Raw genomic sequence first — 26,901 nt, 5'->3', positions numbered from 1 at the left:
GTTAGGAAAGACCTGCAGTTCCCCCAGCACTGCCACAACCATGTCCCCAGGTGCCACATCTACACACCTCCTAAAGCTCTTCCAGGGATGGTAACCCCACCACTGCCCTGGGCAGCCTGTTACAATCCCATCCAAACCTCCCAGGCACAACTTGAGGTTATTTCCTCTCATCCTGTAACTTGTTACCTGGGAGAAGAGACTGACCCCCACCTACACCCTCCCATCAGGGAGTTCAGAGAGTGAGAAGGTTCCCCCTGAGCCTCCTTTTCCCCAGGCTGAGCCCCTGCTGCTCCCTCAGCTGCTCCTCATCAAACTTGTGCTCCAGCCCCTCAATGCTTTTTTGTCATGAGGGGCCCCAAACTGCTCCCAGGATTTGAGGTGTGGCATCACCAGTGCCCAGCACAGAGGGACAATCACTGCCCTGGTCCTGCTGGCCACACTATTCCTGATACAGGCCAGGTGCCATTGGCTCTCTTGGCCACCTGGGCACACACCAGCTCATGTTCAGCCACAGATGAGCAGCACCCCTAGGTCCTTTTCCAGCTTTCCAGCTGCTCTTGCCCACGCCTGGAGTGTTCCAGGGGTTGTTGTGACCTGAGTGCAGGACCTCATATCATGGAGCCTCACACTCCTGGCCTCAGCCCATGGATCCAGCCTGTCCAGATCCCTCTGCAGAGCCTTCCTGCCCTCCAGCAGACCCACACTCCCACCCACAAGATAAAAGAGTGAGGTTGCATGGCATGCAGAGGGGATAGGAACAATATCAAGGAAGCCAGAAAAACTGCAGTTCCATTTTAAGCACCCTGCTGTTTAATGAAAGGTCACCTTCCCTTTCAAAGCAGTTTGCAATGACTTTTATAATAATCATTTCATCTCTTCTGTGGCTTTAACATAAGAAGAGGTGAAAACTAATGTAATTTCCTAAAAGTGCTTTAACTGGGGAGTTCACCAAACAAGAAAACTCTACCATGCCAGGCCTGGAAATGAACCTACAAGAGAAAAAAAAGTTGCTTTAAAATGTTTTGGTCCTGCAGGACACTTCTGAAGAACTTGCCAGATTTCAGACTAGTAAAGCCCAGAGGGATTAGAAGCTTAAACACTGACAAGCTGGATTTCACTCAAATGTCAAGCAGCCATCTGTAAACAGCACTGCAGAATAACACAGGAAGTTACACAAAGATTCTGCAGCTGCCAGGTTTGCTGTGGGGATCTAAAGGTGAAGGATAAGTGCTGCTGGCAAAAAAGATTAGGGTTTTTTTCCCTTCCAGTTTATATGTTCCTTCATTCTATGATGAAGTCATGATGCTAAATTTGCAACCTTATATTGATTTCCGTGGCAACAGACAACGCTGCCATGAATCCAGAATTACTGACTCTCTGCTAGGCTCTGGGAACAGGAGAAGCTGGAAGGGAGAAAGCATTCACTCCAACAGGTTTTTCTGGTTGTCTCAGAAAATAGTGTTTGGGACAGTGCTGCAGAGGTAAATGCCAGTGTCCTTCAGCTGCAGGAAGACACAGGTTCAATTTCAAAATCACTCGTTTTAACATGTAGCTTCAATTCATGCTGTGCCAGATAAGGCTAAGAAAAACTTGGAATTACCTTTGTAACACTAAAACCCAGGACAGGAAGCAGCAAGAAAACATCATCTAAAGTGACCTACAAAATGGCTGAATTCTGGATCTGTTTTAAATAAAAAGGGCTCTCGGCACTGAGCTAAGCCCACACTGCAAACACTCGTTTCTCTTGCTTTCAGTGACAGGAAGGAGCTCAGGAAACCTGTGATTTGGGCACAGTACAGACAAGGACACAGCCATCCTCACCAAGGTGCCAAACTCAGAGCTGCTCCACCAACATGTGTTACTACACCTGAGTCTCAGGACAATCTGAGCTGCCACAGGTACAAGCTGCTTTTACCTGACATCCTTCCCCACGGTCATGGCTGCAATAACCTTCTTTACAGCTTCTTTCCTCTTCTCTTTCTTTTCATTGTTGAGTTCAGCCTTCAGTTCAAAAATCTCTCCTGGCAGAAGACAAAAAAACCAGACTGAGCCTCTCAGGAGAAGAAAAGGGTCTTGTTTTAGGGGTAGTTCAAGGGTGAGTTTTTGCTTCCTTGGCCTGTCATTGCAATAAAACTGGTCCAGCACCACTTGGAAGCTGTCAGACTTTATGGAGACCATGGTTCACTGAGAAGCAAAGCTGCAACACTCAAGGGACTGATATGACTACACCTTGCAGAGGAGAATGCCATGAACAAGAAGCATGCTGCGTGTGGCAGCTCTCCCACTCCCAGGACACCAAATCACATCCCTGGAGCGTCTGTTTCTCTGAGGCAACCATTACATAACCAGGATGAAAAGATATTTGGAGATGCCAGATTCGTGCCTGCAAGAAACAACCTAAGCTAGGAATTTTGCCCAGACTTTTTAAGTTTTGCTCATCGTTGCCTGCTTCCTGAGAAAGCTGGAGCAGGGCCCAAATGTTGTGGGACACAGTGGCTGAAACAGCAAAAACGTGTGTTTAATCCAGTGGAAAAAAGCTAAAAAGACAGAGCTACCACTAACAAAAGCTGCATGTAACACAGCTTGCCTGGATTCCAAGGTTCCCAAATCAGCCTTTTCCATGATTTATTCTTCCAGGTATTACTGTGTAGAAAGCCACTTCAGGCTGGGTCACCCAAGTGGCAAAGCAAGTTTATAAACTAAAGCAACATGCGCACAAGGCTGTTTAACAGGCCTGTTCCAGACAGAGCCAGTGGTATGAGAAGGATAATGCTCCCAACAGACAGACAGACAGCTTTCCTCAGCAAGGACAGCCAGCATTCCCACCGGGAGCCACAGCCTGAGCACACATCACCAACATCAAAATATCCCTGACGAAATTCTAGCACCAACTTTCAATCCCTACACTTGCTCCGAGCAGCAGCACTAATTAAACCCTGACACAGAGAGACTATCAGAGACTCCAAAAAAGAAGAGAAGCTGCTGCAGTGCAGAGACCACTCGTTATCCCTCCTGCCTGAGGAAGAGCCTGGCATTACTCACTCAGAGCTTGTGCCCTGGAGCAGAGCTGAGCCAGCTCCAGCCCTCGCACAGCCCAGACTGGCTCCCTGCAGCCAGCCCTTAAAAACCTGCCTTTAGCTCTAAACTTCAGAGCTGCTCCTTAGAAAGATGTCAACTGCATTAGCTTCATTTATGAGCCCATGGCGAAGCTTAATGACACACAAATAGATCAACAGTGTGGGTTTTTTCACTGGCAAGCATTCAGAGGGAGCACCCAGCCATTCTGCAAAGGAGAGGTTAATGCAAACCATTTTCCACATCTACTGGAGAACGATCAGGCTTAAACTGCACTCAGCAGGTGTTTTATTCAAGAACAGGTTAGAAAATCTGCCTGGGACAGTGTCAGCAGAACAACCCCTGCTCTGAAACAGCTGAATGAGTAAAATAATCCCAAAGATCCTTTCCAGGCTTCCCATTTTTAAGAGCAGCAGTTTGTCCTGAGGTGAGATGACCACCACACCTGCAGTAAAGGCACAGGAAAGTCAAACAGAGCAGCTGCAGCTTTGGAGAAAATGGCAGCAGGAAAACCCATTATGTTTGCTTGATGTACATATCCAAAATATTAAAGTCTTCACATCAACTTAATCCTGTGATGCCCAACTTAACAACCACCCTTAGTCTGGCACTTGTTAGCCCATAACCAAAACTTTCTCTCTGACCAGATCTGCACTCATATCCCAATGTTTTGCTTTCTGATCCTTGAAAAGGCAGAAATTTGGGTCATTTTGTGCATCATAAAACCTTATAATACCCCAGTTTTGTCTTTTGTCACCATGTGACCTACTTTGGAAGTTTCTCCCTGGATGATTAAGAAGAGAAACAGGGACAGAGCTACCAGAAAAGCACAAGTGCTCCTGCATGCAGTTAAAAAAGCTGTGTAAAAATAGCCACCCACCACCTCCAATCCACTGCACCAGCTCAACACCAACCTTTTTTATTGGTCGTGAAGTATTTGGAGTCCGTCATGGTTCCAGTTCCTTAAAACACCTGAGAATAAGAAGAACAAGAAAAGAACGAGTCAGCTCCGAATGCTGTTTGGTGGCAACACCCAGTTTGTGAGGCAGGAACTCGATGGTTGGTGAGCGAGGCAGGAAGCAAAAAGCTTCACATCCACAGGCACAAGTTCCCCAGTCTTCATCCTGCACCTGCTGCTGGTATTCCTTGGCAAAGCCAGGGATAGAAAGGGCTTGGTAAAAACACAACAGTGGTGCTCAGCCCAGCTTCCCAAATTCTCAAGTCTCAGCAGGCAAAAGGCATTTTTTTAACTCCTTATAATCAGCAGAGGCTGGTATGCTCTGCAGCTGTCTTTCCCGGGTACACAGATTCATTTTCCAAGGAAAAGCACATCCAGTGTCTCGCCTGGCAGTGAGAAGTCCATGTTTCACACAAAGGAAGCTGTCATCTCCCCCTAACAATATCTGCCTGTGCTGCATCTTGATGGAAGGCACAATTAACCCCACTTGCAACACCCACCCCAGGCCTTTTCATTCCTTTCCCTCCTTTTGTTCCCAAGAGATGCAAAACAGTGGTTTTTTGAAAAGAAAAGCCATTACTTTTCAGTTCTCTCAAGCTTGAAATTGAAATATTTCTCTGCCAAGATCTGACGTCCCACCTCTGAGACACACACACAAAGCTCATTATTTCAGTGCTGCTCCGCTTTTTTTTCTGTGGACAGGATGGAAAAATGCTGTTGGAGCAGCAAGCGCTCAGCAGAGCCATGGGAGTGGTCTCACCAGCACTTCTCTTGCCCCACAGAACTAAATTAATGCCTTGGAATACAGGGATTGCCCAAACATATGTGGATATCCATCATTTTATTCTTACAATTGCTAGCTTTGTGACAAATATAAAACAATTTTCCAAACAAGCAGAGGAGCGGGCAGTTTTACTGCTTTTGATGAAAGTCTGTATCAATGCTGGGAACTATGACCCTAAAACCATCTCAAAAAGGATTTTATCATTTCTTTCCTCCTTTTTCTATTTTTTTGCCCCAATTCCCCTTTTCTTAATCGTTCCATGACCTTAAAGGCTGCCAGCAAAGCAGTAAATCATCTGTTCCCTAAATGCTGCCTGTCCTGCCTCTCTAAACCCTGCAGGTCTTGCTGGCTCAGCAACAAAAGGACCAGCACAGCTTTGAACTCCAGGACTGCCCAGCAGTGCAATCAGATTGTTGTCCCTTAACCCTTTCCCTCCTCATCCCTTCACCAGCCCCAATGCCAGCACCATTCCTTTTCCCCCCATCCACCTGGATCAGTTTAACACCTCAGCAGTTGAATTCCCAGCAGCAGCTGAGGGGTAACACCCCAATTTCCAGCCCTTTCTCGTGGCAGTGCTGGGGTCGTCCTGCCCAACATCTGGATGAGGAACAACCTGTTGCTTTTCCCAGCTTCCTGGAGCTGCTGCCTGCCTGGCTGCCACCTCATCCAATTAGACTGAATTACTGGGTTTGGTGTGATTTCTCTCCCTTTCTGTTCCCGCTGAGCTGGAGATCAAACTATGCCTGGAGACAGCTCTGGAAACACATTCCTCCTGCAGAGGAGCTTTAACCTCCTTCCAAAACAGAGGCTGGGTTCGAAAAGCCACATGAGCCACAACGAGTGCAATTTTTCCAGCAAAAATCTCACAGCTCCCCCCGAAAGCAGAGGCTGCTGTGGCGCTTGTTTTGTAATTAAAATCAGAGTCTGTGCTCAGCTGCAATGTTATTGCTGACAGAGTCCTTCGGGTTTGAGCCCGGCTTAAAAGGAAGACTTAAAATGTTTTTCTCAACTGGAGTATTTGGCAGAGTGCCATGCAAAAGCATTGAACGTGGCCTCGATGTTCTTTGTTTGCGGTATGTGGGGATTTGTCATCCAGGGTCACGTCTCAGCTGAGCTACTCTAATACAGCTTTAGCTGGGGCCAGAGCAGCAGATTAGAGAGAAAATCGAGGGAAAAAACCAAACCCAAACGCCATAAACATCAGCCCAGTTGCATAAAGCTACACCCAGAGAGGAAGGAACCTTGCTGAATTTCAGAGGCAGCCGTTAAACCCCAAGAACGGGATATTTTGTTGCTTTTCTCCTTTCAGTTATTGTTCTTTTTCTCCTTTCATATACTTGGAAACATGAAGAATCCTAGAAACACCCAGACAGGGCCAAGCACAGCCCAAGTCTTTACAACCTCCTTCAAAAGATGTAAATGAGAGCTGACTTAGGTGCAGCACAGGATAAAGCTCTTTTTCTCACACAGATTGCTACTTCATGTGTGTCAGAGCTTGCTTTGCACACTGTTCAGAGACAGCCTGCCAGCATCACTGGGTATTATCTCATCACTAACAATCTCAGCATGCTTTACAGCAAATGGAACCAAAACAGCCCAGATAATTAAAACACTGCTCTTTGTGTGACTGCAGAAAATGCCAGCTTCTTGGACACCGAGGAGAGCCAAGGTAGATGATAACATCACAAACAGCCTGGTATTTTTAGAAGAAGAATCTACTTCAGATTGCCCCCTCCTCACTATTGTTCTGTGCCCAGCACTTGCTAAGATGGAAACAGGTAAGAGGTGGTCAAAGCTGACAGCAAAAGGCTCCTCCTGATCCAACGCCAGCAAACAAGAAGAAATTAAAAAGAGGAATGAACGGCTCCAGAAAGCTCCAGCAATGCTTAATGCTATAAACAGTGGCTTGACATTTCAATGCAGACTGAACCAAGGCAAGATAAGCCTCCTCAGCCCAAAACCATGCAGAAAACCTGACCCTGTGTCTGACCAACACCTGCTTGACCCCACAGATGACTTCAGTCAGCCTGACCCGCTCCCCAGCACTGATCTCACACAGGAAGGTGGCAGGTTTAAGGGCCTTGGGATTGAGCCAAGCTCCTGGACACTGAAACCATCAATCCCTAAATCTCTCAAGTGATCCCTGGTTTAACTCCAGTGTAAGTGGTGCCACCCACTTTTCCTGGAAAGCCTCTCAAGGAGCTGCATGACAGCCCAAGCGTGGCCCAGGGCCACTGGAGAAACAGGAAGATAAACAGAACAATGGTAGGTGGATGGCAGAGGAAGAGCTGTGCCTGCAGCTCTGAACTTGTGCTGGCGCAGGGATTTTTTTTTCCATCTTGGGGACCAAACACCCCCTTGGTGATCCTCATTCCACCTGCTCCTCCTATCACCTCCCCATTCCATGGAAGCCCCACCCCAGCTTTGCTGCCAGCCCCTCCCACCCCTCCAGCAGGTCTCCCACTATGCATCCACACTCCTGACTGGCATCCCAGTGCCCCCTGTTCACCTCAGCACCATTCCCCAGATCTCTGTCAGTATCCCCCAGCTGCAGGAGCATTCCCCAGCAATCCCAGTTCCCCTCCCCAGCACCACCAGCCCCAGCAGTGCCTGCCAGTCCCTCTCAGCACCCAGCCCTTATCCCTGCCTGGTCCCACCAGTATCTCAGGAACTTACTGTGCTCATTCCCATCCCACCGAGCCCCACCCCAGTCCATCCCCCAGCCACCCCCACCCTCACCCCAGACCAGTGCCTCTTCCCAGGACCCAGTGACCCCCACTCCTCACCCCTCCAGTTTCTCTGCACCCACCTCCCCAGTCCTCCCAGTGACCCTCAATCCTCTTCCCGTACATCACCAGAGCCACTCCCAGTGCCCCCCCAGCGACTCTCCAAACCCTGTCCCAGTTCCCCCTCCCAGTACTCCACCAGTGCCCCTCACCTCTCCCAGTATCCCCTCCCCACCCTACGCCAGTCCCCCCACCCCTCGTGTCCCCTCAGTATCCCCTCCCAGCGCCCTCCCATCATCCGCCAGCCCCTCCCTAACCAGCATCTCTCCCCGCCCTTTCCCAGTACCCCACCAGTGCCCCACACCTCCTCCCAGTATCCCCTCCCACCACCCCTCCCCACCCTCTGCCAGCACCCCGCCAGTGCCCCTCACCTCTCCCAATATCCTCTCCAAGCACCCCCTCAGCCCCTCCTAATACTCCACCAGTGCCCCTCCCTGCCCTGTCGCAGTCCCCCCTCCCAGTACCCCACCAGTGGCCCTCACCCCCTCCCCGTGTCCCCTCCCCACGCCCCCCAGTGCCCCTCCCACCTCTCCCTCAGTCCCCGTCCCCTCAGCCCCGGCCCCACTCACGGACCGGACTCACCGCTGCGGGGGCGGCGGCGGAGCCGGAAGTGGAGGGGCCGGGCGGACTCGCGAGCAGCGAGATCAAACCCTCCCCCGCCCAGAGCGGCCGCGCCCCACCACCATAGAGCAGCGGCAGCGGGCGGAGCGCCGGCGGCCCCGCGCTTCCGGGGGGCGGGACGGAGCGGCGCCCGGCGGCGCGGGGCCGAGGCGCCCCCTGGCGGCGGGGTGGCGCGGCGGTGTCATGGCGGAGGTGGGCGCGCACCTCACGGCCGCCCCGGCCGGCGGGGACCGGCCGTCCGTATTCGAGGCGGTGGCCCAGGACAGCCTTATGGCCGCCGTGAAACCCGCCCTGCAGCACCTGGTTAAGGTGAGGGCGAGACGGGCCACGGGTAATGGGAGAGGAGGGATGTCGGCGTGTAACTCCGGCCGCACTCACGGGCAGCGGGACAGTTGTGACTCGCCTGGCTTGTGTTGTGAATGAGAGGCGTCGTTTATAGCTGCTGTAATTTATAATTTAGCACTTTACTTCGCTTTCAGGTCCTTCCCTGTGAGGGTGGTGAGGCCGTGGCACAGGCTGCTTAGAGAAGCTGTGGCTGCCCCATCCCTGGGAGTGTTCAAATCCAGGCCGGATGGGGCTTGAAGCAACCTGGTCTAGTGACAGGTGTCCCTGCTCATGGCAGGGGCTGGAACCAGATGATCTTTAATGCTTCTCCCAACCCAAACCACTCTATGATTCCTCCTGTTTTATGTCCCTTTCACAATAGGTGCTTGCTGAGTCTAATCCTGGCCGATACGGTTTCCTCTGGCGCTGGTTTGATGAGATCTACGTCCTTCTGGATTTGCTGCTCCAGCAGCACTACCTGGCCAGGTGCAGCGCATCCTTCTCCGAGAACTTCTACAGCCTGAAGAGGATCCCCATGGGAGAGGGCAGACAGCAACCTCTGGCCACGGCCGGCCTGCCAAAGAGGCAGCACTGGAAGTCTCTGCTCCTGCTGGTTCTTGTTCCTTACCTGAAAGGAAAGCTGGAGAAACTGGTGTCCAGCCTGAGGGAAGAGGATGAGTACTCCATCCACCCTCCATCGTCATCTTGGAAGCGCTTCTACAGAGCCTTTCTAGCTGCCTACCCCTATGTAAACATGACCTGGGAGGGCTGGTTTCTCATCCAGCAACTGTGCTACATCCTGGGGAAGGCTGAGCATCATTCCCCCATGCTGAAGCTGGCAGGTGTCCGCCTGGTCAGACTGACTGCGGAGGATATCCAGGCCTTGGAGAAGAAATGGGCTGAAACCACCTCAAGTCAAACACACAGGTATGGCAGAACCTGGCTCAGCTGCTGCTCTCCAGGGTGTTCCGTGGGTATGTTAATTTAGAGGTGATGTTGCAAGTAAAAGTGCCTTGTTGTCCAAAAATTCAAGTTGAAAATTCCTCTGGCAAAATGTGCTTCAGAAGGGTGTATTGTGAGTGAAAATAAGGAAACCGGTAGCAGGAATTAGTTTGAAACGATGTTGTGGTAACAAAATTGCAGAGTTTGGGGGTGGTTTTGGGCATGCAAGCTTTTATCCTGTTTAGTCTTCCCCTGCACTTTTCCAACAGGGAAGGGGCAGCAGTTGTAGCAATGTTGCTGAAAGGATTGAAACTTAGTTCTTCGATTTTCCTCAGCAGCAGCTAGTCAGGAGCACACTGAATATCCTGTGAAATGGTGATCCAGGAGTGAAACACTCTGTGGTCCAGGACCCTTTAATCCAAACTCTTCTGATTTAGGCTTCTGAACAAAACGGGATTTGGATCCTTCTTAAAATACAAAAAGAACCTGAAACATCCAAAAAAGTGCAAACATGGGACACACTGACCAACCAAGTTAGCATTAAGGAGCTGTGCAAAGCAGTGACTCCCCAGGTGCTTTTCCCTGTGGTCTCTAGATGGATAAATGTGCAGTAGTAACCATCTCTCCCTACTTCTCTCTGCTACAGCTTTACATCACGAGTGCAGTCGGCCCTGAGGAGAGCTCTGGGTGGCATTGCCTTCTCCCTGTCCACCGGCCTGTCCGTCAGCGTGTTCTTCCTGCAGTTCCTGGACTGGTGGTACTCCTCGGAAAACCAGGAGACCATCAAGTCCCTGACAGCGCTCCCCACTCCCCCACCCCCCGTGCACCTGGAGCACGAGCCCAGCTCAGCTCTGCTGCCCAGCCTGAAGACCGTGTGCCCTCTGTGCCGCAAGGTCCGCGTGAACGCCACGGCCCTGGCCACGTCCGGCTTCGTGTTCTGCTACCGCTGTGTCTACAGTTATGTGAAGGCTCACCAGCGCTGCCCAGTCACAGGCTATGCCACAGAGCTGCAGCACCTGGTCAAACTCTACTCTCCTGAGAGCTGAAAGGCTTCCAGGAGCCTCCATCACCTCTGCTTACATCCCATGGAAGGCTTCGGACTGCCACAGCTCCTCAGGGAGCTCTACAGCGCCTTTGAACTCGGTGGTTCATCAGCTTTGCTGCCTTTGCACATTCTGGCAAGGCTCTCCCCTTTGTTGATAAGCTGTTCAAACATCCTGTGGCAGTTGCAGAGGGATCACACAGCCCCAGCCCCTCAGCCAGCACAGAAATGCCTTAAAAGACCAGCTGAAAGGGAGGAAACATTGATTTGGATAAGAGGAATGCAGGTGTGAGGATCAAAGACCAGCACTGGTCCTGCTTGAGGGCAGGAGCCAGCAAATTAAGGGGGTAGAGAAATTCTCCAGGCAAGTTCTTCCTCCCTGGGCAGCACAAAGGCCTGGGAAGCTGCCCAGGGTGAGCTCTGGCTTTGTCAGAGGTGGAGACAGGCTTAAACCTCTGCTCTTCAGTCTCCTGCATTTTCAGGCTCTTCACCTTGGAATTGAGAACACCAACCCTCTAATTCCCATCAGCGGTTCTAAATCAAGACTTTTGACTCTTTAAAGGAACAAGAGGTACAAGAGGAATGTGACAATTTTTGCACAAGAGAGAAAATGACAGATTAAAACAGAAACTGCCAAGTGATGAGAGTGGTTTATTGTTAAATAAGTCTTTGCATTTGTTATTATCAGCTTTTATAAAGCCAAATTCTTTCTTGATTGAGAACCTAATTTAATTCTTTTCTGGTTATTGGGAAAACAGTTTGCTCCTCCGGGGGCCCTATTTACATAAGAGAGACAAGACTAAAGCTGCTTTCATCTTTTCATGTGATGATAGTGGATGTAAGATTAGCATTTTGCAGGCTGAGAATCTTTAATGCCTGAGCATTACACTGCAATTATTCCAGCCCCAACCATGTAGCACATTCATATCAGAACAAAACATCCTTCCACTGAACACAGGAGGGAAGAAAACCTGTGTGACATGGTTGGCTCTTGCTTGACACCTGATTTTTCGGGATGGGAGATTGTTTTCCTGACTCTAGGGAGCAGCAGTGCTCCAGATATCACAGTGGCAGTGCTTAGAGACTACGAGAGCAAAGTTAGCTGCACAAAGTACAGGACCCCACTCTGGTCTTTCCAAATTAAGAGATATCTTCTAACATTTAATTCACTGAACCAGGCATCTCATTTTCCCTTCACTTTAGCTCTGCTTCAGAAGATAAAAATCTCCAATATCCTCCCTCATCTGTAAGCAAGAAAGCAAGGTTACCAAATAATGGGGGGAAATGCAGTCATTTGCCTCTTCCCAAAACACCTACTGTAATAAATGAGATTTGTTCCTGATGCTTTATCATCTCTGTACACCTTCCTGACCCTTCTACCTGTGCCCCTATGGAATAATAATAAAAATGTCTCATTTCTCCCTTCTCCAGTAGCTATGGGGTCCATGAAGATACTTCTCTTCCTTTAGAGAGCCACTGAGAACACATGAATCTTACTGGAAGAGAAATCACATCAAGGTGTGAGATTTCCTGAGGTTTCAAATCACTTTTTACTTTTTGTTAATGTCCTGGTGACTCCAATGCAACAGCTCATTTAAATAAGCATTTGACTGATGATTCCTTTTCAGGATAGGTTTATTTTCTTTTTATACTTCCTATACTTTCCAAGTTATGTGTCTGCTGCTCAGGGAGAAGCTGGGCAGGCATGGGACAGACTGACCAGTGCTGACTCACTCACCAGCACCGCAGGGCTCTTGGGCAGGTTTTGCACCATCCTCCCTCTAATGCAGAAGGATTCTCTAACACACAGCAGTTACCTGATCCCACACTGCTCCAGGGCCTCTACAGCTCCTTCTCCCGGGATTAATGCCTCTTCCTCTCCCAAAATGCCCACCAGATGCCCGCCTGCCAGGCCCTGGCTGCTTTCCACTCCCTGCTGCACAACACCCTGTCCCTGCCAAACTTGGATTTGGCCAAGTCCAAGACCTGCACAGAACCACCCACATCGAAGCCTCCCAGTTCTGAGCAGCTGTAATGACTCTTTTACACAATAAATTGTCCTTTAAAGCTTAGCTGAGTAACAAGCATTAAACCCACCATGGTGGGAGGCTCAGCAGCTACCTGGCAGATTTTGTGAGTTCCTGTAGATGGCTGCAGGATGCCAGCTTGGATTTGACTCCTTTGAAAACGCCTGTCCTTAGCAGCCAAATAAATACTCATTTGTCAGGTTTCTTGCTCTAAAACAAAGCTACAAAACCAATTGGGGTTATAGAAGAATTCCCATTTATCTGCTTTTTAACTGTGTTCTTAAAACCACGATGGGCTGAAGACTGACAAGAGAAGTTTTTCCAGGGAGCACCAACTTTATTAAACAAACCTTTGGACTTACATACTGATTTGTGATTTCTATAGAGTCATGTACCGCATAAGCCCTCAGGATGCTTTGGTGTTGCTTAATACAATTTCATCAACATTAACAGCAGCACTGGAGTTGTTTGGTAACTCACTGCCACGACTTGACTTTGCAAGTCTTTTAAAAATTCTTTAGTGAACCTAAGGCACATTCACAGCTCATCTGGGCAGTGTTCAAAGATCAGTGCATGAAGCAACTGAGTTTTTGCTGCTTCCTTAACAGAAACAAAGTGGCTTCTCCTGTGAAGGGAAAACCACCATAACATACTCCAAGGTATATATTCCCCATAGATGCTTCCTTCTCCACAAGAAGAGAGAAATCAATATAAAGATGTCATCACAACCTGGAAAAGAACAAAAAACTGAATTAGAGAATAGCCCCATCTCTTTTCTTGGGCCTTTCCCTCAACCCCTAAGGGGTTGCACTTCATCAAGAGTATTCCAAAAATACTCCTGGCTCCCTGCTGGCAATCACTAAATGAGAACACAGCTGAATGAACTGCTAATGAGCTTCTATAGGACAGGCAGCTCAGAGTCTGCATTGCACTTACAGAGAAGACACAGTGGCAGAGTATCTGGAGTTTCGTGATCCACGTCACAAGCAGGAGAAAACCCACAACCCCACCCGCTCACTGCAAGCTCACACTAATGATGCAGCAACAAGTATTTGAGTTACTTTTCAAATCAAGGCTTTGTTTTTCTGCCGTTAAAAGAAATTACTAAAAATCCTTAGTATTTTTTTTTAGGGTGCATCCAAGTTTCGAGAACAGCAAAGCTATTTCCTGCAGATGAGCTTAGCCTAAAGTAGCTCAGAGAGAAGATTACGTGATCATGCCCTGGTCAGAGCAGACACGGAGTCTCGGCAATACCAGTTCAGACTATACTTCACTCATCATTGCTCTGGGCAAACCTATTTGCCTTCAATAAGGAGCTTGCTCCCAAGCCAGGGGCTGGGAAGTTTCCTCCTCCCCTACGAGGATGAAGCACGTGTAGCAGGGGAGCGCAGGGAGGGAGGCGACATCCCTGCAACAACCGAGCAGGACACAAACCCGGATTCCAAGGTCAGGAAAGCCTGAGGGAAAAACCGTGTCATACCTATAAATACTGCTGCAGTCTGTGTCTCTCCAAGCGTCCAGAGGCCTGTTTGGATCCCTCCCTTCCTTCATGCCATCCGTTTGCACTCTTTCCCATCTCCTTTCCTGTATCCTCCCCACCAGGTCCCTGCAGCCCTTCAGTCTCCAGTTCCTCTGCCCGTGCCCGCCCTACCCCAACCCCGCATCCCCCAGGTTCCCAAATATCCTCCCCCCATGCCCTCCCTCAGCCAGGTTCCCCCCGCCCCCTTAGCCAGCCCCCATAGCCGCTTCCGCGTCTCCGCAGCCTCCCTGACCCCGTTCCCCCACACATCGAGCCCTCAGCTGCCCCACCTTGGTCCCGCATCCCCTGGCCCCCGCTCCCCAGCCCCGGTGCCCCGTGCCCGCTGCCCCTCACAGCGCTCCGCTCCCGCAGGCCCGGCCGCGCCAGGGCGGAGCCGCCCGCTTTGCCCCACCCCTCCGGTGGTAACAACCAATCACAGCGCCCGGCTCTTCCGGCGGGAGCCAATAGAAAAGCGCGTTAGAGGAGCTGGGGGCGGTGCGAGCGGTTCCCGCCCTGAGGAAGCCTGAGGTGGCCTGAGGGGATGGGGGGGGGGTCTCTGTTAGTGTAAAATGGGTGTTTTGTCCGTGTTTAGCTTAAAAATGCCAATAAATGGCTTTTGCGGAAGTTATTGCTCCACTCAACTTCAGCAACAGTCAGTTAGTAGAACCCAGTTGCTCCAAGGAGAAGCTTCTGTGGGAGAAAGAAAGCTTTGCCCTTTAATACGAATGGCATTTTGTCTTGGTGTCAGAGATGCTGGTTAGGTAAACCTGTTTAGAGTTAATGTAAAGTACTTTCGAAAGCCAGATTCAAAATCCCTAAAACTGAGTATCCAAAGATTGAGGGCTAGTAGATAACAAACCGTATTTTCCGCCAGGGAATGTGGTTCCCTTGGTTTGGAAGAACAGTCTGATATCCTCCTGCTGTGATTATAAAGCACCAGTGATTTCACTGAACGTGTTTACATTCATTGAACACAGCTGGAATCACCATTCAAATGAATTTGCCTTTAGGTCATCAAACCTATTAGGTTAAAATTTTCAATGTTTTCCAAACTCAGGACACTAGAGGCACTGTCCATTTTTTTTTTTTTCTTTACATGCAAGAAAAGACTAGCTCCATGGTTCCTTTCATAACCCTTAACCTCAGCATTTCATCATGCTATGCCTATTGTAAGCATCACTGATATTTAGTATGACCAGAAATATTTTAATACGTTTGAATTAATATTTAAATCTTGACTGAGTAACATTATATTTATTACATGCTTAGGGACTTTCCCAGGGACTAAAGAAAGGGTCTGTGATTTCTTGTGCTGTCCACAGACTGCATTAAGAATCTGTGCTTGAATGAAAACATTTATGTAACGAAGTTTAATGTGATGACCCACTGGTGCAGTGCTTCTCATTCTGTTTCTTTTCATAAATGGGATATTTTCAACATTCCCTGTTGAGCCAAACACTGCGTGACACCTTTGTGGTGACTCTGCTGCATTTGGGAACACTGGATGGTTTGCAAGGAGTGAAAATTCAACCTGTGCTACCAATTACTCCATTTTTCCACGTGTGATGCAAGAGTGCAAGTGAGACTTGCCTTAGATTCTCCGTTGGCTTAATAAAATCAGAACAGGAATTCCACATGGAACGAAGTAGTGAGTTTATTAAGAGTTCGTCCACCATCTTCACACTTTGGCACACAGCTTAAAATGAATGAACAAAAAAGCACACAGCTAAAATCCTATTTTCTGACTACAGAACAGAAGGCACTTAACCCTCCCTGTTCCACCACTGCTGGGAATTCCAGAAGTACCAGGAGCTGGAGGTGGATGCAGAACAGATTTCAGCCTTGTTGAGTTTCCTTCCAACAGCCTCCTGACACATCTCCAACACAACCAACTCTTTTACAGCTGGGCCTTGAAGCTTTCATGATTATCAGCAGAATGGGGGCAGAGAAAGGATTTTACACCATCTGGGAATTACTCAGGTGGACACAAATTTCCCAGGCAAATTCCCTCTTTTTCCTCCCACAGCTTATGGATCCTCCAAAGTTGTCCCCAAACTATTCAGTGCCTTGACAATGGCACTAGATTCTCCTCATGGCTCTCACTTTTCCATATTTCTCTTTATTTTTTCCCCACACTCAGCCGTTGTTGGTGCTTTTCATTCCCTCACGCCTGAGAGAGAGGTTTGATCAGCTCATAATCCATGCACTTGCTGAGGCAATCACGTGCCACGCTAATGATGTGCTGCTTCTTGGGATGATCCTCCTGCTTCCCGACGTACGTCAGGATCTCCAGGAGCTCTGACTCCACCAGCTTCTTTGCCAGCTCTTTGTCAGCGCAGATTAAGTTGAAAGCAATGACCAGTCCTCGGTGCTGGACCTCCATGTTGTCATGCAAGCAGAGCCTCTGCAGGATTTCAAGCCACTGGGTGGTCTGGAAGGGAAAGAGAGATCGTTAGTACTGATCTGAAGAATATCTCAGCCAAGAATATGACTTTTGCTTCCTTCAGCAGAAGGAAGAGCAATACTCATGTCACTTATGGTTATTTCATTCTTTAACTAAGGAAACCTGACTCCAAACATTTGCACCCAATTGTTCTTACACTAAAGTCAGAATCTTCCACGGCACTGGCACCACATGAAACATGTTTCATGTTTAGGCTGCTGCATAGTCCCTGTGAAAAGAATCTGACCAGATTATTGACACAGCTGAGATGACCAGGACACTCCCCCACCCCAGTCTTCCTGAGCTTCCCTTTTGGCTTGATTAATCATTTTTATCTTAACGAGCTCCAGTGTCCAATTATGTGTGCAACACAACAGGGTTTAGGAGTTCTCAACCACAGCTCTTCAGATACTCAGCCATGCAAGATCTGGGTTCTCAGAGCCTACAGATCTGTGCAGGGAAGGGAGATTCTTTGGGATCACTAGGTTATCGATCAAGCTCTTCTCATTTCAGGGTGAAACAGGGTTTGGATTTCAGGTTATTTATCAAAATGGACTAAGAGCACGCACACCCAGGTCCCAGCTTCTCCAGGTTCCTCACTATCAAACTAAATTGCATCTTCCTTTTGAGAGGCATTTTCACATCTGAGCCAGGACCCTTGCAGGGTACATCCACACTGCCCACAATCAGAGTTATGCTCTTACCACTTGAGTCATCTTCGAGCAGAGTTTCTTTTGTGCTGCTGTAAGCATGGCCAGGGCTCCTGCTGCTGCAACCTGGACTTTCTCATCATCCTCACCACACAGCAACACCACCAACTTCAGCCTGTCATTGCCGTCAGCCACAAACCGCTCTTGAACCTAAAAAAAACCCCAGAGATACCCAGAGATAACACAGTTAGGGATGGCTCCTCACGGAGACAGGTGCACGCAGTAAGGCTGGAGATGCCCAGCGAGTTACCTCCTTGTTGACCACCAAGTTGCACATGCACTCTGTGGCTGCCTGTCGAAGTTGGTCGTGGTTCTCAAACATGTAGTTTTCAATATCTGACAAGGCCTTCTCTTTGATTATCTTCAACCTGTGTCAAAGAGCAGTGAAAAAACCACATTATAGGTGTGAAAAATGAGGTTCACTCTTAGTAAAATTTTAAGGAAAGTTTAATAAAAGGGACAATTAGGAGACAATAGCAAAAAGGGTGTTACAGCTTTGGCAGAAATCCAAAGGCACAACTCTACATCCAAAAGATTGTCTTTAAAAGGACATCTCTTATTGCATATTCATTACAACCATACATAATTCATAAATTCTTTGGAGTTTCTGTGTATCATCCCATCAGCCTTATCTTCCTCCTTGGCTCCATTCAGTCTCTGCTCCCTCCATAAATTCTTCTCTCTGGTTTCGGGTCTTCTCCTCTGATAAGATACTCCAGGAATGTGAAGGCTTTCTCTGCCTATCTTCTCTAAATTGACTACATAAACAATAGACATTCTATATCCTGTATTCCATTACAGAACCTAGGTAAAGTTTTCCTAACATTAAGGAACATAAAAAATCCAACACCACAATACATTCATAACAATTACGTAACATGCGAAAAGCCAACATCACAATACCATTTATAACAATAGGTCAAGCAGTAACCATCTTATCAAATATTAACTGCAGGGAAGGCCTTGAAACAAATCAGTGTCTGCAGCACTGGAGCTCATGGCATGGTTCATTCCCTGTCTAATGCAGATGAGGTTCATGTCTTGGCTGTTTTTGTAGGAAAATGTGCCACTTCCCTTTTCCTATTTCAAGAATCTTTTCGCTCTGAGACCTCTGTAGCTCTGCCAAAGGTGGCTCAAACTGGCTGGTCTTCATAGTCCAACAAGCGTTCCACTGTAATTCGCATTCACTCCTGGGGAAGAAGGAAGGTTAAAAAGCAGTAAAACTCACCTAAGTTTATCACTCCTTCCTGAAAAGTTTGTGAGACCTAACAGAGCCTCGTAGTTCTGGAGGCCATCTCTCTCTGTGTTCAGCAGGCTGACGAGGGGCCTCACCACCTCATACACCTAGAAGAGAAGGCATGTATTAGCAATTTTCGTTTGCTAAAGGAAGTATCAATGCTTTTGTTTTTATTGTTATTTTTTTTTTAAGTTTACCCTCTCCCCTGGGAATGCAATATCTGGATTGGAGATAGCAGCAATTTTTGCCAGAGCGTGAGAAGCCTTTATCTTGCCAACATCCGTGCCTTCCACAGCCAGAGGTATCAAGGCCTGGAGATACACAGGAAAAAGCATTCAGTGTTCTGAGAAGATTTACAGGATTGCCTTAACAGACTAAAACAAGTTAAAAATATCCCGTAGCCCTCTGTGATGTCTTGCTTTTGTTCTCAAATAGGCACCACGCCAGAGCTTGTAGTTCACACAGTCACTCCAAGAACATCACTTCTCTGGAGCCTTGCAGAGGTGGGACTGCAGTGTCAGCGTGGCCCCAGGGGGCGACAGCTTGTGCTTTTCTGTCACCGCCCCTCACTGGAGACACACCACAGGCACCCAGCAGACATTAACAGCACATCAGGAACTTCAAACATAAAAGTGATCACCTTCCCACCGCCTTGAGCCACAATGGTCCCCCGGTCCTTGGGGTCTTCACACAAGGCAAGAAACACCCTGCAAGGGCACAGAACACTCAGTGAAACAGCCACGCGGGACAGCAAACAGCCAACAGCCCTCATGAAAGGGGGCTGAGGTTTTGCAGGAGTGCTAGAGCCACCAGGTAAATTCCAGATGCTTAACCCAGTGCACACAGCATTCTATGAGGAAGCAGCAAATGGCACAGTAAGAAGCTTCCAGATCTGTAAGATGAACTCTCTTCCAGTCAGAATCGATACAAAGAACTAAAAATTCAAAATGCATCCTAGCAAGGCATCCCTGTAAGCCAGCTTCAAGGTCAGAACGTGGATTTTTATGATATTGCTGAAGAAAAACTTTGGTTTAAAATCTTTCCTCCACCTCCCTTTCATCACCCCCTCTCAGGCAGAATGCACCTCCCCACAAACAAGGAGCCAGCCCAGACGACATCCCCATGGCACAGGGGCTGCCCAGCACTCCCAGCTCCTACATCAGTAGTGAAGGCACCTGGCAATGAGCTCCTTGCTCTGGTCTGTCAGAATGGTACTGTCAGCCTTCACCATGCAGGCCAAGGCAGAGACAACCCCGGCCTTCAGCAACCGCTTCACCCGTTTCACCACAAAATCCTTCTTGTCCTGAGGAGAAAACACTGGGAAAGGATTAGCCCTTAGCTGCCATTCTACCATCCAGCTACCTAACAGCCAAGCCTGGTTGGAGAGCAAAGCGATTTCAGTCTGGAGACAGGAGACCTGAAGTCTGTGACAATGGATACACCAAAGAAAGTCTTTCTGAGCAGGATCTCCAGCTGGATACAACCCACCTTTGGATGCTCCTCAGGCACGTGCTGCTTGGAGAATTTTGCCAGCTGCACCAGCTCTGGGACCAGCTCCTTGGTGTCATAGCTGTTGGTGCAGTTCACCAGTGCAGAAGCCACGGAATACAAGATAGTCTTGTCGCTTGCCTGCACAGGAAAATAAAAGCTTGTGTGAGGGTGAGGAGGGCACAGCAGGAAAACAGGTCCCTCTGCGCTGCCATCATGGTGTTTTGCACTGGTGGAAATGTTCTTAGCTTTATGCCCAACTTCATAGCCCATGGCAGGGAAAACAAAAGTTTTCATAGTCAAACAAGGTGTTGAACATCATGAGGTGCTGTCAACACCTTGATGCCTTTGGTTTTCATGCAGTTGCTGACAGTAAAGGTAGGAGCAACCTTCTTCAGAAGAGAGCAGGATGGTAACAGCCTTGAGGTGTCCCTGGGGCACAGGCAAGACTGAAGTTCTGCTGAACCACAGGTGAAGGGTCAGGGTCACAGCTCCTTCTGACTGGGCCACAGTGCAGGGCTGAAGAGCTGGGAGACCTTGATGCTACCAGAGGAATGAGGGAACAAGGAAAGAAGATAGACCTTGGCTAAATCGAACATAGCTTTCAGGGCTGGCTCATCCTCAACAAAGTCATCTTTCACATCTGCATCGAGGGTGAGGTACGAGAGCCCTTCCACAGCCCATTTCCTGGTGCGGGCATCAATGCTGGTGTTGCACAACCACCTGGAAGAGAGAAAAACACTCACATTTCTATCTTGGGAGCCAGGACTAACTTACCTAGAAAAAAGGGAGGAAAAACAGATATTGAGGCTGATTCAGGCCCAAATATGTCCTCAGGTTCTGCTGCAGCTCCTAAGACTGGGGGTGCTCCCCCTTGAGACATGACCTTCCTCCCATGGTCCAACTTGTGGGATTTAAATGCTGCTGGGAATGACAGACCAGGACAGCTACTCAGCACTGCTTTGCCTTTTCCATCCCATGAAACACGAGATGCCTGCAGGAATGACCACCCATTCAGTCACTTCCTAACTTCATCCCACCTCCTTGGTTACTCCACCCAGCAAATTCACCTTCAGAAAGGACTTGTGCATATTCAAGGTAGCATTAATTAGGCTGTGCCACTCTGGCAAAGAGGGAGGCACCGGGTTTGGTGTCTCCCATGGGCAGTGAGGGAGGGAGAAGGTTCATCTGGATATTGAGGCAGGAGGAACATATGGCTGCTTCAGGCACAGAGGAGCTCCAGGTCCCAGTGCAGTGGCTCTGGGGGCACTGTCAGCTGGCAGGCAGCACAGGAAATGAAGGCAACATGTGGGCAAGATCTCGTGGGAGAGGAACATATTGTATTTTGCAAAGATTAGAACAACTGAAGAAATCAGTGAAGTCACTCACTTTCGGCACTGCTTGGCTAACTTCTCAGTGGAGCCCTCAGCAAACTGCCGCAGGCCATAGTCTGTGCCTCCTGCTGAGCCCAGCTTGCAGAGACCCTGAGGAGGATGAAGAGGACATACTGGTGAGAAAGGCTCATTAATCCTCTCATGTTGCTGCCCCAAAATAGCCTAAGCCCATCTCTCATTCCCAGAATCTCCCTCCTCTCCCAAGTCCGGGATAAGGCTGCTGAGTGTGGCAGGCAATAGAGGCAAGGCTGCATCCTTACCACCAGAGCTCGGATTTTTATCTTCTCATTCTTGGTCTTCTTGTAGATCTCCTTCAGGAGTGTCACCCCGTTGGTGATGATGAAGGTGGCTCGGCTCAGCTTGGTGGAAGCATGGATGAGGGCTTCCACAGCCACCAGCTGGTCAATCTCCCTCTCAGACCCACACAGGGCAACCATCATCTCCATCACTCCCTTCATGCCAAGCAGCTTGTTGCCCAAGTCAAAGGGCCCTTGCAGAACTCCAGACACAATCTGGATAGCATGGAGTGTCTTATCCATGTCTTGTGGGTCGATTTTGCTCCTGCATGGGATAGAGGGAGTAGGGTATGGAACAGCAGTGGGGAGGAAATATCCTCCCTCAACTGCACTGCTGAATCATATTGGTGTTTGGGAGTGCAAATTTCTGCAAAGCCTGTGATCCAGCAAGATCTCAAGCAAATAGTTATCTCCCAGAGCCCCAGTTTTGAACATAAGAGGACTTCAAGTGCCTGATCTCATCCTCAAGACCCCCTGCTCCTACCCTCTGGGCCAGCTCACCCCTGACTCACTTGATGTACTCCTCACAGATCAGCCGGTAGTTGTCCCGCTCCGGGTCGCAGCGCAGGTCGTCGTAGAGCTTATTTAGGAGGACAGAGGCAGTCAGCTGCGTGTTCTCTGTCAGTGGCAGGCAGTCAGGCATCTCAGGAATCTGGCCCACCACTTTCAGTATCTTTTTTAAGCCTGGAAACGATGGAGTAATATGGCTGTCAGAGGGGAGAGGGTCTGTGCAAAACTCAAAATACCATTCGTTACTTTTTTGCTGTGGAATAGCCAGCTTGGATGGTTTTCAAATATTTTGCAGCCTAATCACATAAGTCTTAAGCAAAAAAGACACTCAGATATTTACTGGGGAGGAGCTTCTGCTGGTGAGATTACAGGTTTGCAGAATCAGGCTTTTTTCCAGCTCTCAGAGTGAGATAAGCAAAACTGCATTAGGCCCCTGGCTGGATCTGTTATTTTTGTCAGGAAACATTAAACCTACTGACCCCCAAGGCTGGAGGCTCTGACTGAGGAAAACTCAGCCACTTTCAAGTGATTCTGGATAACTTAACCCTCCTTTTGCTGAATTATTATTAAATAAGTTCCATCAAAATGGTAACACACACATGCATTGGAATTAGGACAAAAACACACAGCACACAAATTCCTCACCCTTGACCAGTTTTAGAATACACCAGTTTATGGGTCCACCAAGCTCAGCAGGTGGTCATCTCATCCTGTCTAAACCAGACAATTTATCCAAGACAAATCCTCCCAACATTAGCAAATACACTGGAGAAAACTAACCAGAGATGTTAGGCAGTCCTTTAGAAACTCAAAAATTCCTGTTCTTATACACAGTTGATTTTCTCTCAGTACTGTTTCCTGCTAACAAGTCTAACTTTGCTCCAGGCTTGCATGCACCAAGAAAAGCCAGAGAGGATTTATTTTATAGGTGGGACCAGTTCTTCAGGCATTCAGGCAAGAACACACAGCTCCACATCTCCCAAATCACAACAGGATGGCAGGGAAGGACTCACCATTGTCGATGACAAAGATGCTCCTGCTGTTGTCATGGTCTTTCAGGTCCTTCCTTGGTATGTTCTTGTTGAGGAGGTTGAGGGCTCGGTCTCGCCCTTGCCCAGACACTTTCTTACTGACCAGCATATCCAGCAAACGCGTTGTGATCATCCTCAAATCTTTCTTAGTGTCTACACAGAAGCAAAACAGTTACGAGAAGTTATCTCTGAAAGCAGGTGAGCTCAGTCAAAACCATTCAAAGCCATTGTGTGGCTGGAACAGAAATATTTAAGCTATCCATGAGGATAAGAGCTGTGTGCAGGTTGTCCTCCTGGACAGCTGAAGGGTAAAGTCCCCACTTCACCAAAGAACAAGGAATAAGGTGGAATCCCAGGAGCAGAGCCCTCCCTGCTTGGCCCACTCCTCCTGCAGGCAGAGGCAATGTAGAGCAGGTGATGTGCTGTTACCTAGCACTAGAGCCTCCTCTTTGCCGTGGTGCTCCTCCTTCCCCTGGCCCAGCAGGCAGTCGGTGATGGTCTGCAGGAGGTTGCAGACAGCCAGGGAGATTTCTTCATTGTCCACCGACATCCACATGCAAATGCTGTCGATGCCCAGGTAATGGAGAATGGCAGTGGCCTGGGCCCAGGAAGGAGAGAGAGCAGGACAGTGTTAGCAAAGACCTTTCCTTCCTGTGTCCTCTAGGCTCAGCTGAGACAAAGAAACTATTTTCCTCAGTGAATCCTGAATCAGTACAAGGCAGAGTTTTAATCTCCCCCCACTGCTCACGAACAACACAAACTATTGCAATTTCCCCCTCCCCAGCTGCAATAGCAGTGAAGGTCCAAGCACCCTTTCCTTACCCGAGCCTTATGTCCTGTGCACAGTCCTGAAAGTGTCCTCACGGCTGCCAGGATCAGCTCAGGATTTTTGGTTTCTATCAGCTGCAGCAGCAGGTTGACCCCGTTATTCTGGAAAATCCTCTCGGCACCAGCTTCCTCCCGCCCCAGGACTATGAGGTTGTTTGCAGCCTGGGTGGGAGGCAGAAGAACCAGGGGTCAGTGGCACAGCCCAGCCTCCAGAACCTCTCCGTGCAGCTCTGGGAGATCCTGGTGGGAGCCATCTCCTGACAGATGCAGCAGATCAGCTCAGACCCCACCAGACAGTTTATCCAGGTGCATTTAGGGATCAGCTCTGCTCTGCCCAAGAAGAGTGGGTCACTGTTTGGAGGGAATATCTGGAGGGTGGCAGAGGTGGACCTGAGCAGAAGCCCAGGCTGATCCCGCCTTTGGTATTTTGGGAGGTTGGGCCACCTTCCCTCGGCACAGGGGTGATGCCTTGTTGGGACATTTCCCCTCTCTCTGAGTGCAGTTCACCTCCCAGTTCCTTCCCTCATCCTCCGTCCAGGAGAGGTGGGGAAGGGAACGCAGTGTTCTGCTCCCTGCTGCAGTCTCTGACACCAAACAGCTATTTTGCCAAGTCCAGGGCAGTTCTCACCTTTTCTCGCTTTTCTTTGTCACTGTTCTCATCCAGCAGGATCTCAAACATCTTCTGCACCCTCGAGTCCGTGGAGAACTGAATGCGCAGCTGTGCCAAGAGAGAGCACAGAGCATGAGGAGGAGGAAATCAAGGAGCAACTTTCCTTTTTCGCTTCAAGAATGCTCCCCACCCTCAAACCAAAGGCAGTTTAAGCTGAATAACAGGAGATACCATTTCTCAGCAATCAGCATCCATTACCCATTGCCACCTGGCAGAGCCAGGCCTAAAAATTAATTTCTGAGACTTCACAGTAGGGAGTGGTGCAAGGATTTCTTCACAGCATCCCTGTAAGGGTAACTGTAGCAACGTGGCAACTGCCACACCCACCCCGAAGCTGATTCAGTCCCATGCCGAGACTTTTCCAAGACACTCAGGACCAGGCTGGCCTCAGGAGGAAGCTGCCACACTTTTCAATTTAACCATTCAACACAATCCTCAGATTAACACACATCAAGTATGAACTTCCAGTTAACGGAGCCTATTTATCCCCCTGTATTGCCACGAGTTTCCAGTATGACCAACAATCCATTGATGTAACCCAGGGAAAGGATTTCCCACCTCTGGTCTGTGAACCCAGGACTGTTCCCTTGGCATTTACCTTCTCCTGGATGTTGGCCCCCAGTCGTCTCAGGGTCTCCTGGAAGTTTTTGTTGCGGGGTTCGAGGGTGGCACATTTCTGAGCATCTTTGAATGCTTGGTCCAGCTTCCCCAGTTTTTCCAGGGCTTGGCTGCGCCGGTACAAGGCTTTGATATCCGAAGCATTGATGTCAATAGCTGGGAAAGGGATCCAAAACACCAGGCATCAGAGCTTGCTGCCTGTTCAAACTGTGGTTTGCTCTGTTATTAGCATCAGTCATTGCCTGGTCAGCACTGATTGCACCAAACTGGAACAACATCATTTGAACCTCCAGGAATTCCCTTGTGGCATCAGCACTTGGGTGTTAGTGGACATCAAGGAATAAGGCCATAGTGTCCCAAAAGCAGATGTGAGAGCAGGCTGAGCGAGTGTACCTAGCTCTCCTCATAACAGCCCCCTCCTTACCTCTAGATGCATCCGAGGCTGCCTTGGCATATTCCTCCTGTTGAACCAGAAAGGAGAGATTTGTTAGCCATGGAATAGCATGTCCCCATTCCTGATGGACACTGGAACCTCTCTGTTCCCATTTCCCCATGGGACACCCCAGTGAAGCTCCAGCACAAGCCCAGAACATGTCATTTCAGACCAGCTGGAAACACCCTATTCAATAAACAGACAAACCACCCAGTCCACAGCCAGTGAGTGCCCTTGGCTGCCTTCCTGCTCCTCTCCCCCTGAGCACTGCCCAGGCAAGGGGAGATCTTCTCACCTTTTTGAGGAAACAGGCTGCCCTGTTCCTGTACAGCACCGCCTGCAGCGCCTTGTCCTTGTTGAGCTTTATGGCTTGAGTGTAGCTTTGAAGGGCTTTCTCGTAGTCACTGGCCTGAAAATATTTATTGCCCTCCTCTTTCAGCTGGATGGGATCCTCCATCTGGAGAGCTTGAAGGAAAAACATCAATCTGTGTCCCATTTTCAACTGCCTCAGTCGCCTGCCTACTCCCCCAAGCTGAGTTCCACCATGAGACTGACAAATAATTAACACATATTAATAAAAGTAGCTTACCAGACTGAAGAGTTTTGAAAATGAAGACCTAAACTGCTCTTCAAGGCTGTGGCTTCTCAGAAGCTTTTCCCACCAATGTAGATCCTTAGGAGTCAATTTAAAAAAGAAAAAGAAAAACAACAACAAAAAAAGGAATTAAAGAAATCTGCCAGCACTACAGAGAGTCTGTGTGGCTCAGGAAAGAGCTCACTTCCCACTCCACATTTGGGCAGGACCTGGCAGCTCCTGCTGCCTGTCAGTGTCACCTGTCACCACAGCCTGTCCCCTCCTTGTCCCCTCGTGCTTTATACGCCTGGGGACGGCTGGAAGCCAGGGCCAGCTCAGGGGGCACCTGGCTGCAAGCAGGCAGCACCCCTCTGCAGCAGGAGGGAATCCTCTCCCACCTGCCAGGCAAATCCCAGCTTCCCTCTGCCTGCAGAGCTGCACAGGGTGTGGGGAGCAGGAAGCGGGGGTTCATGCCAAAATAGCCCACGGCTGGGATGGCTGACCCCTGTCACAGTGCTCAGACCCTTTTCCCTTTCCATTTAGGGAAGCATGAGACAGCTGAGCTTCAGGGACAAGTGGCCCCAGGCCAGC

General features: G+C 49.1%; 3 protein-coding genes, 1 long non-coding RNA gene and 1 other non-coding gene across 10 annotated transcripts in view; 1 reads left to right on the top strand and 4 right to left on the bottom strand.

The window, feature by feature from the left end:
- AP2B1 (adaptor related protein complex 2 subunit beta 1) overlaps positions 1 to 8,243 on the bottom strand; it is a 77,809-nt gene extending 69,566 nt beyond the window's left edge. Inside the window, exons 1-3 of one of the 4 annotated variants that reach the window (XM_032129547.1) lie at positions 8,186 to 8,243; positions 3,990 to 4,047; positions 1,916 to 2,021 (exon numbers count right to left, since the gene is read on the bottom strand). In XM_032129547.1, coding sequence (XP_031985438.1) covers positions 1,916 to 2,021; positions 3,990 to 4,026 — 143 coding nt within the window. In that variant the 5' untranslated portion in view covers positions 4,027 to 4,047; positions 8,186 to 8,243. The other 3 variants (XM_032129544.1, XM_032129545.1, XM_032129546.1) reach the window with 3 other exon arrangements.
- A 132-nt stretch (positions 8,244 to 8,375) lies between these two features.
- Positions 8,376 to 11,965, top strand: PEX12 (peroxisomal biogenesis factor 12). Its single transcript, XM_032130249.1, has 3 exons — positions 8,376 to 8,533; positions 8,931 to 9,475; positions 10,137 to 11,965. Exons 1-3 carry the CDS (start codon positions 8,408 to 8,410, stop codon positions 10,534 to 10,536), a joined length of 1,071 nt encoding a protein of 356 aa, XP_031986140.1. The 5' UTR covers positions 8,376 to 8,407; the 3' UTR covers positions 10,537 to 11,965.
- Positions 11,966 to 12,875: 910 nt separating this feature from the next.
- LOC116454080 lies at positions 12,876 to 14,231 on the bottom strand. The gene is made up of 2 exons (XR_004244006.1): positions 14,040 to 14,231; positions 12,876 to 13,288 (listed from the first exon to the last, which is right to left on the bottom strand). It is a non-coding gene; the product is annotated as an uncharacterized LOC116454080 (long non-coding RNA).
- Positions 13,750 to 13,845, bottom strand: LOC116454170. Its single transcript, XR_004244025.1, has one exon. It is a non-coding gene; the product is annotated as a Z30 small nucleolar RNA (small nucleolar RNA).
- Positions 14,232 to 15,707: 1,476 nt separating the features above from the next.
- On the bottom strand, positions 15,708 to 26,798 carry UNC45B (unc-45 myosin chaperone B). 3 transcript variants are annotated; one of them, XM_032130088.1, is made up of 21 exons: positions 26,571 to 26,798; positions 26,326 to 26,409; positions 26,032 to 26,201; positions 25,728 to 25,764; positions 25,284 to 25,459; positions 24,644 to 24,733; positions 24,010 to 24,177; positions 23,617 to 23,785; positions 23,170 to 23,340; positions 22,159 to 22,330; positions 21,611 to 21,911; positions 21,346 to 21,440; positions 20,538 to 20,679; positions 19,957 to 20,097; positions 19,644 to 19,771; positions 19,109 to 19,175; positions 18,666 to 18,779; positions 18,460 to 18,575; positions 17,482 to 17,599; positions 17,226 to 17,381; positions 15,708 to 16,509 (listed from the first exon to the last, which is right to left on the bottom strand). In XM_032130088.1, the coding sequence occupies exons 3-21, from the start codon at positions 26,191 to 26,193 to the stop codon at positions 16,243 to 16,245; spliced, it is 2,790 nt and encodes a 929-aa protein (XP_031985979.1). In that variant the 5' UTR covers positions 26,194 to 26,201; positions 26,326 to 26,409; positions 26,571 to 26,798; the 3' UTR covers positions 15,708 to 16,242. The 3 variants fall into 3 exon arrangements, with proteins under 3 accessions (XP_031985979.1, XP_031985978.1, XP_031985981.1); XM_032130087.1 differs by having other exon boundaries at positions 26,326 to 26,798; XM_032130090.1 differs by lacking the exons at positions 26,326 to 26,409; positions 26,571 to 26,798 and having other exon boundaries at positions 26,032 to 26,211.
- Between the last annotated feature and the right edge of the window lie 103 nt (positions 26,799 to 26,901).

This window comes from Corvus moneduloides, chromosome 20 (genome assembly GCF_009650955.1).
Source record: "Corvus moneduloides isolate bCorMon1 chromosome 20, bCorMon1.pri, whole genome shotgun sequence".
NCBI lineage: Eukaryota > Metazoa > Chordata > Aves > Passeriformes > Corvidae > Corvus > Corvus moneduloides.
The sequence above is the reverse complement of the archived record's forward strand: the minus strand, read 5'-3'. Positions and strand labels throughout refer to the sequence as shown.

Excerpts from the sequence above, each read along its gene's own strand:
- PEX12 (XM_032130249.1), top strand. The coding sequence starts at position 8,408 with ATGGCGGAGGTGGGCGCGCACCTCACGGCCGCCCCGGCCGGCGGGGAC. Across the intron at positions 8,534-8,930 it reads CCCTGCAGCACCTGGTTAAG|GTGCTTGCTGAGTCTAATCC; the intron begins GTGAGGGCGAGA and ends CTTTCACAATAG. Across the intron at positions 9,476-10,136 it reads ACCTCAAGTCAAACACACAG|CTTTACATCACGAGTGCAGT; the intron begins GTATGGCAGAAC and ends TCTCTGCTACAG.
- UNC45B (XM_032130087.1), bottom strand. The coding sequence starts at position 26,193 with ATGGAGGATCCCATCCAGCTGAAAGAGGAGGGCAATAAATATTTTCAG. Across the intron at positions 23,341-23,616 it reads AGAGGAGGCTCTAGTGCTAG|ACACTAAGAAAGATTTGAGG; the intron begins GTAACAGCACAT and ends GCTTCTGTGTAG. Across the intron at positions 16,510-17,225 it reads GCTCGAAGATGACTCAAGTG|ACCACCCAGTGGCTTGAAAT; the intron begins GTAAGAGCATAA and ends TTTCCCTTCCAG.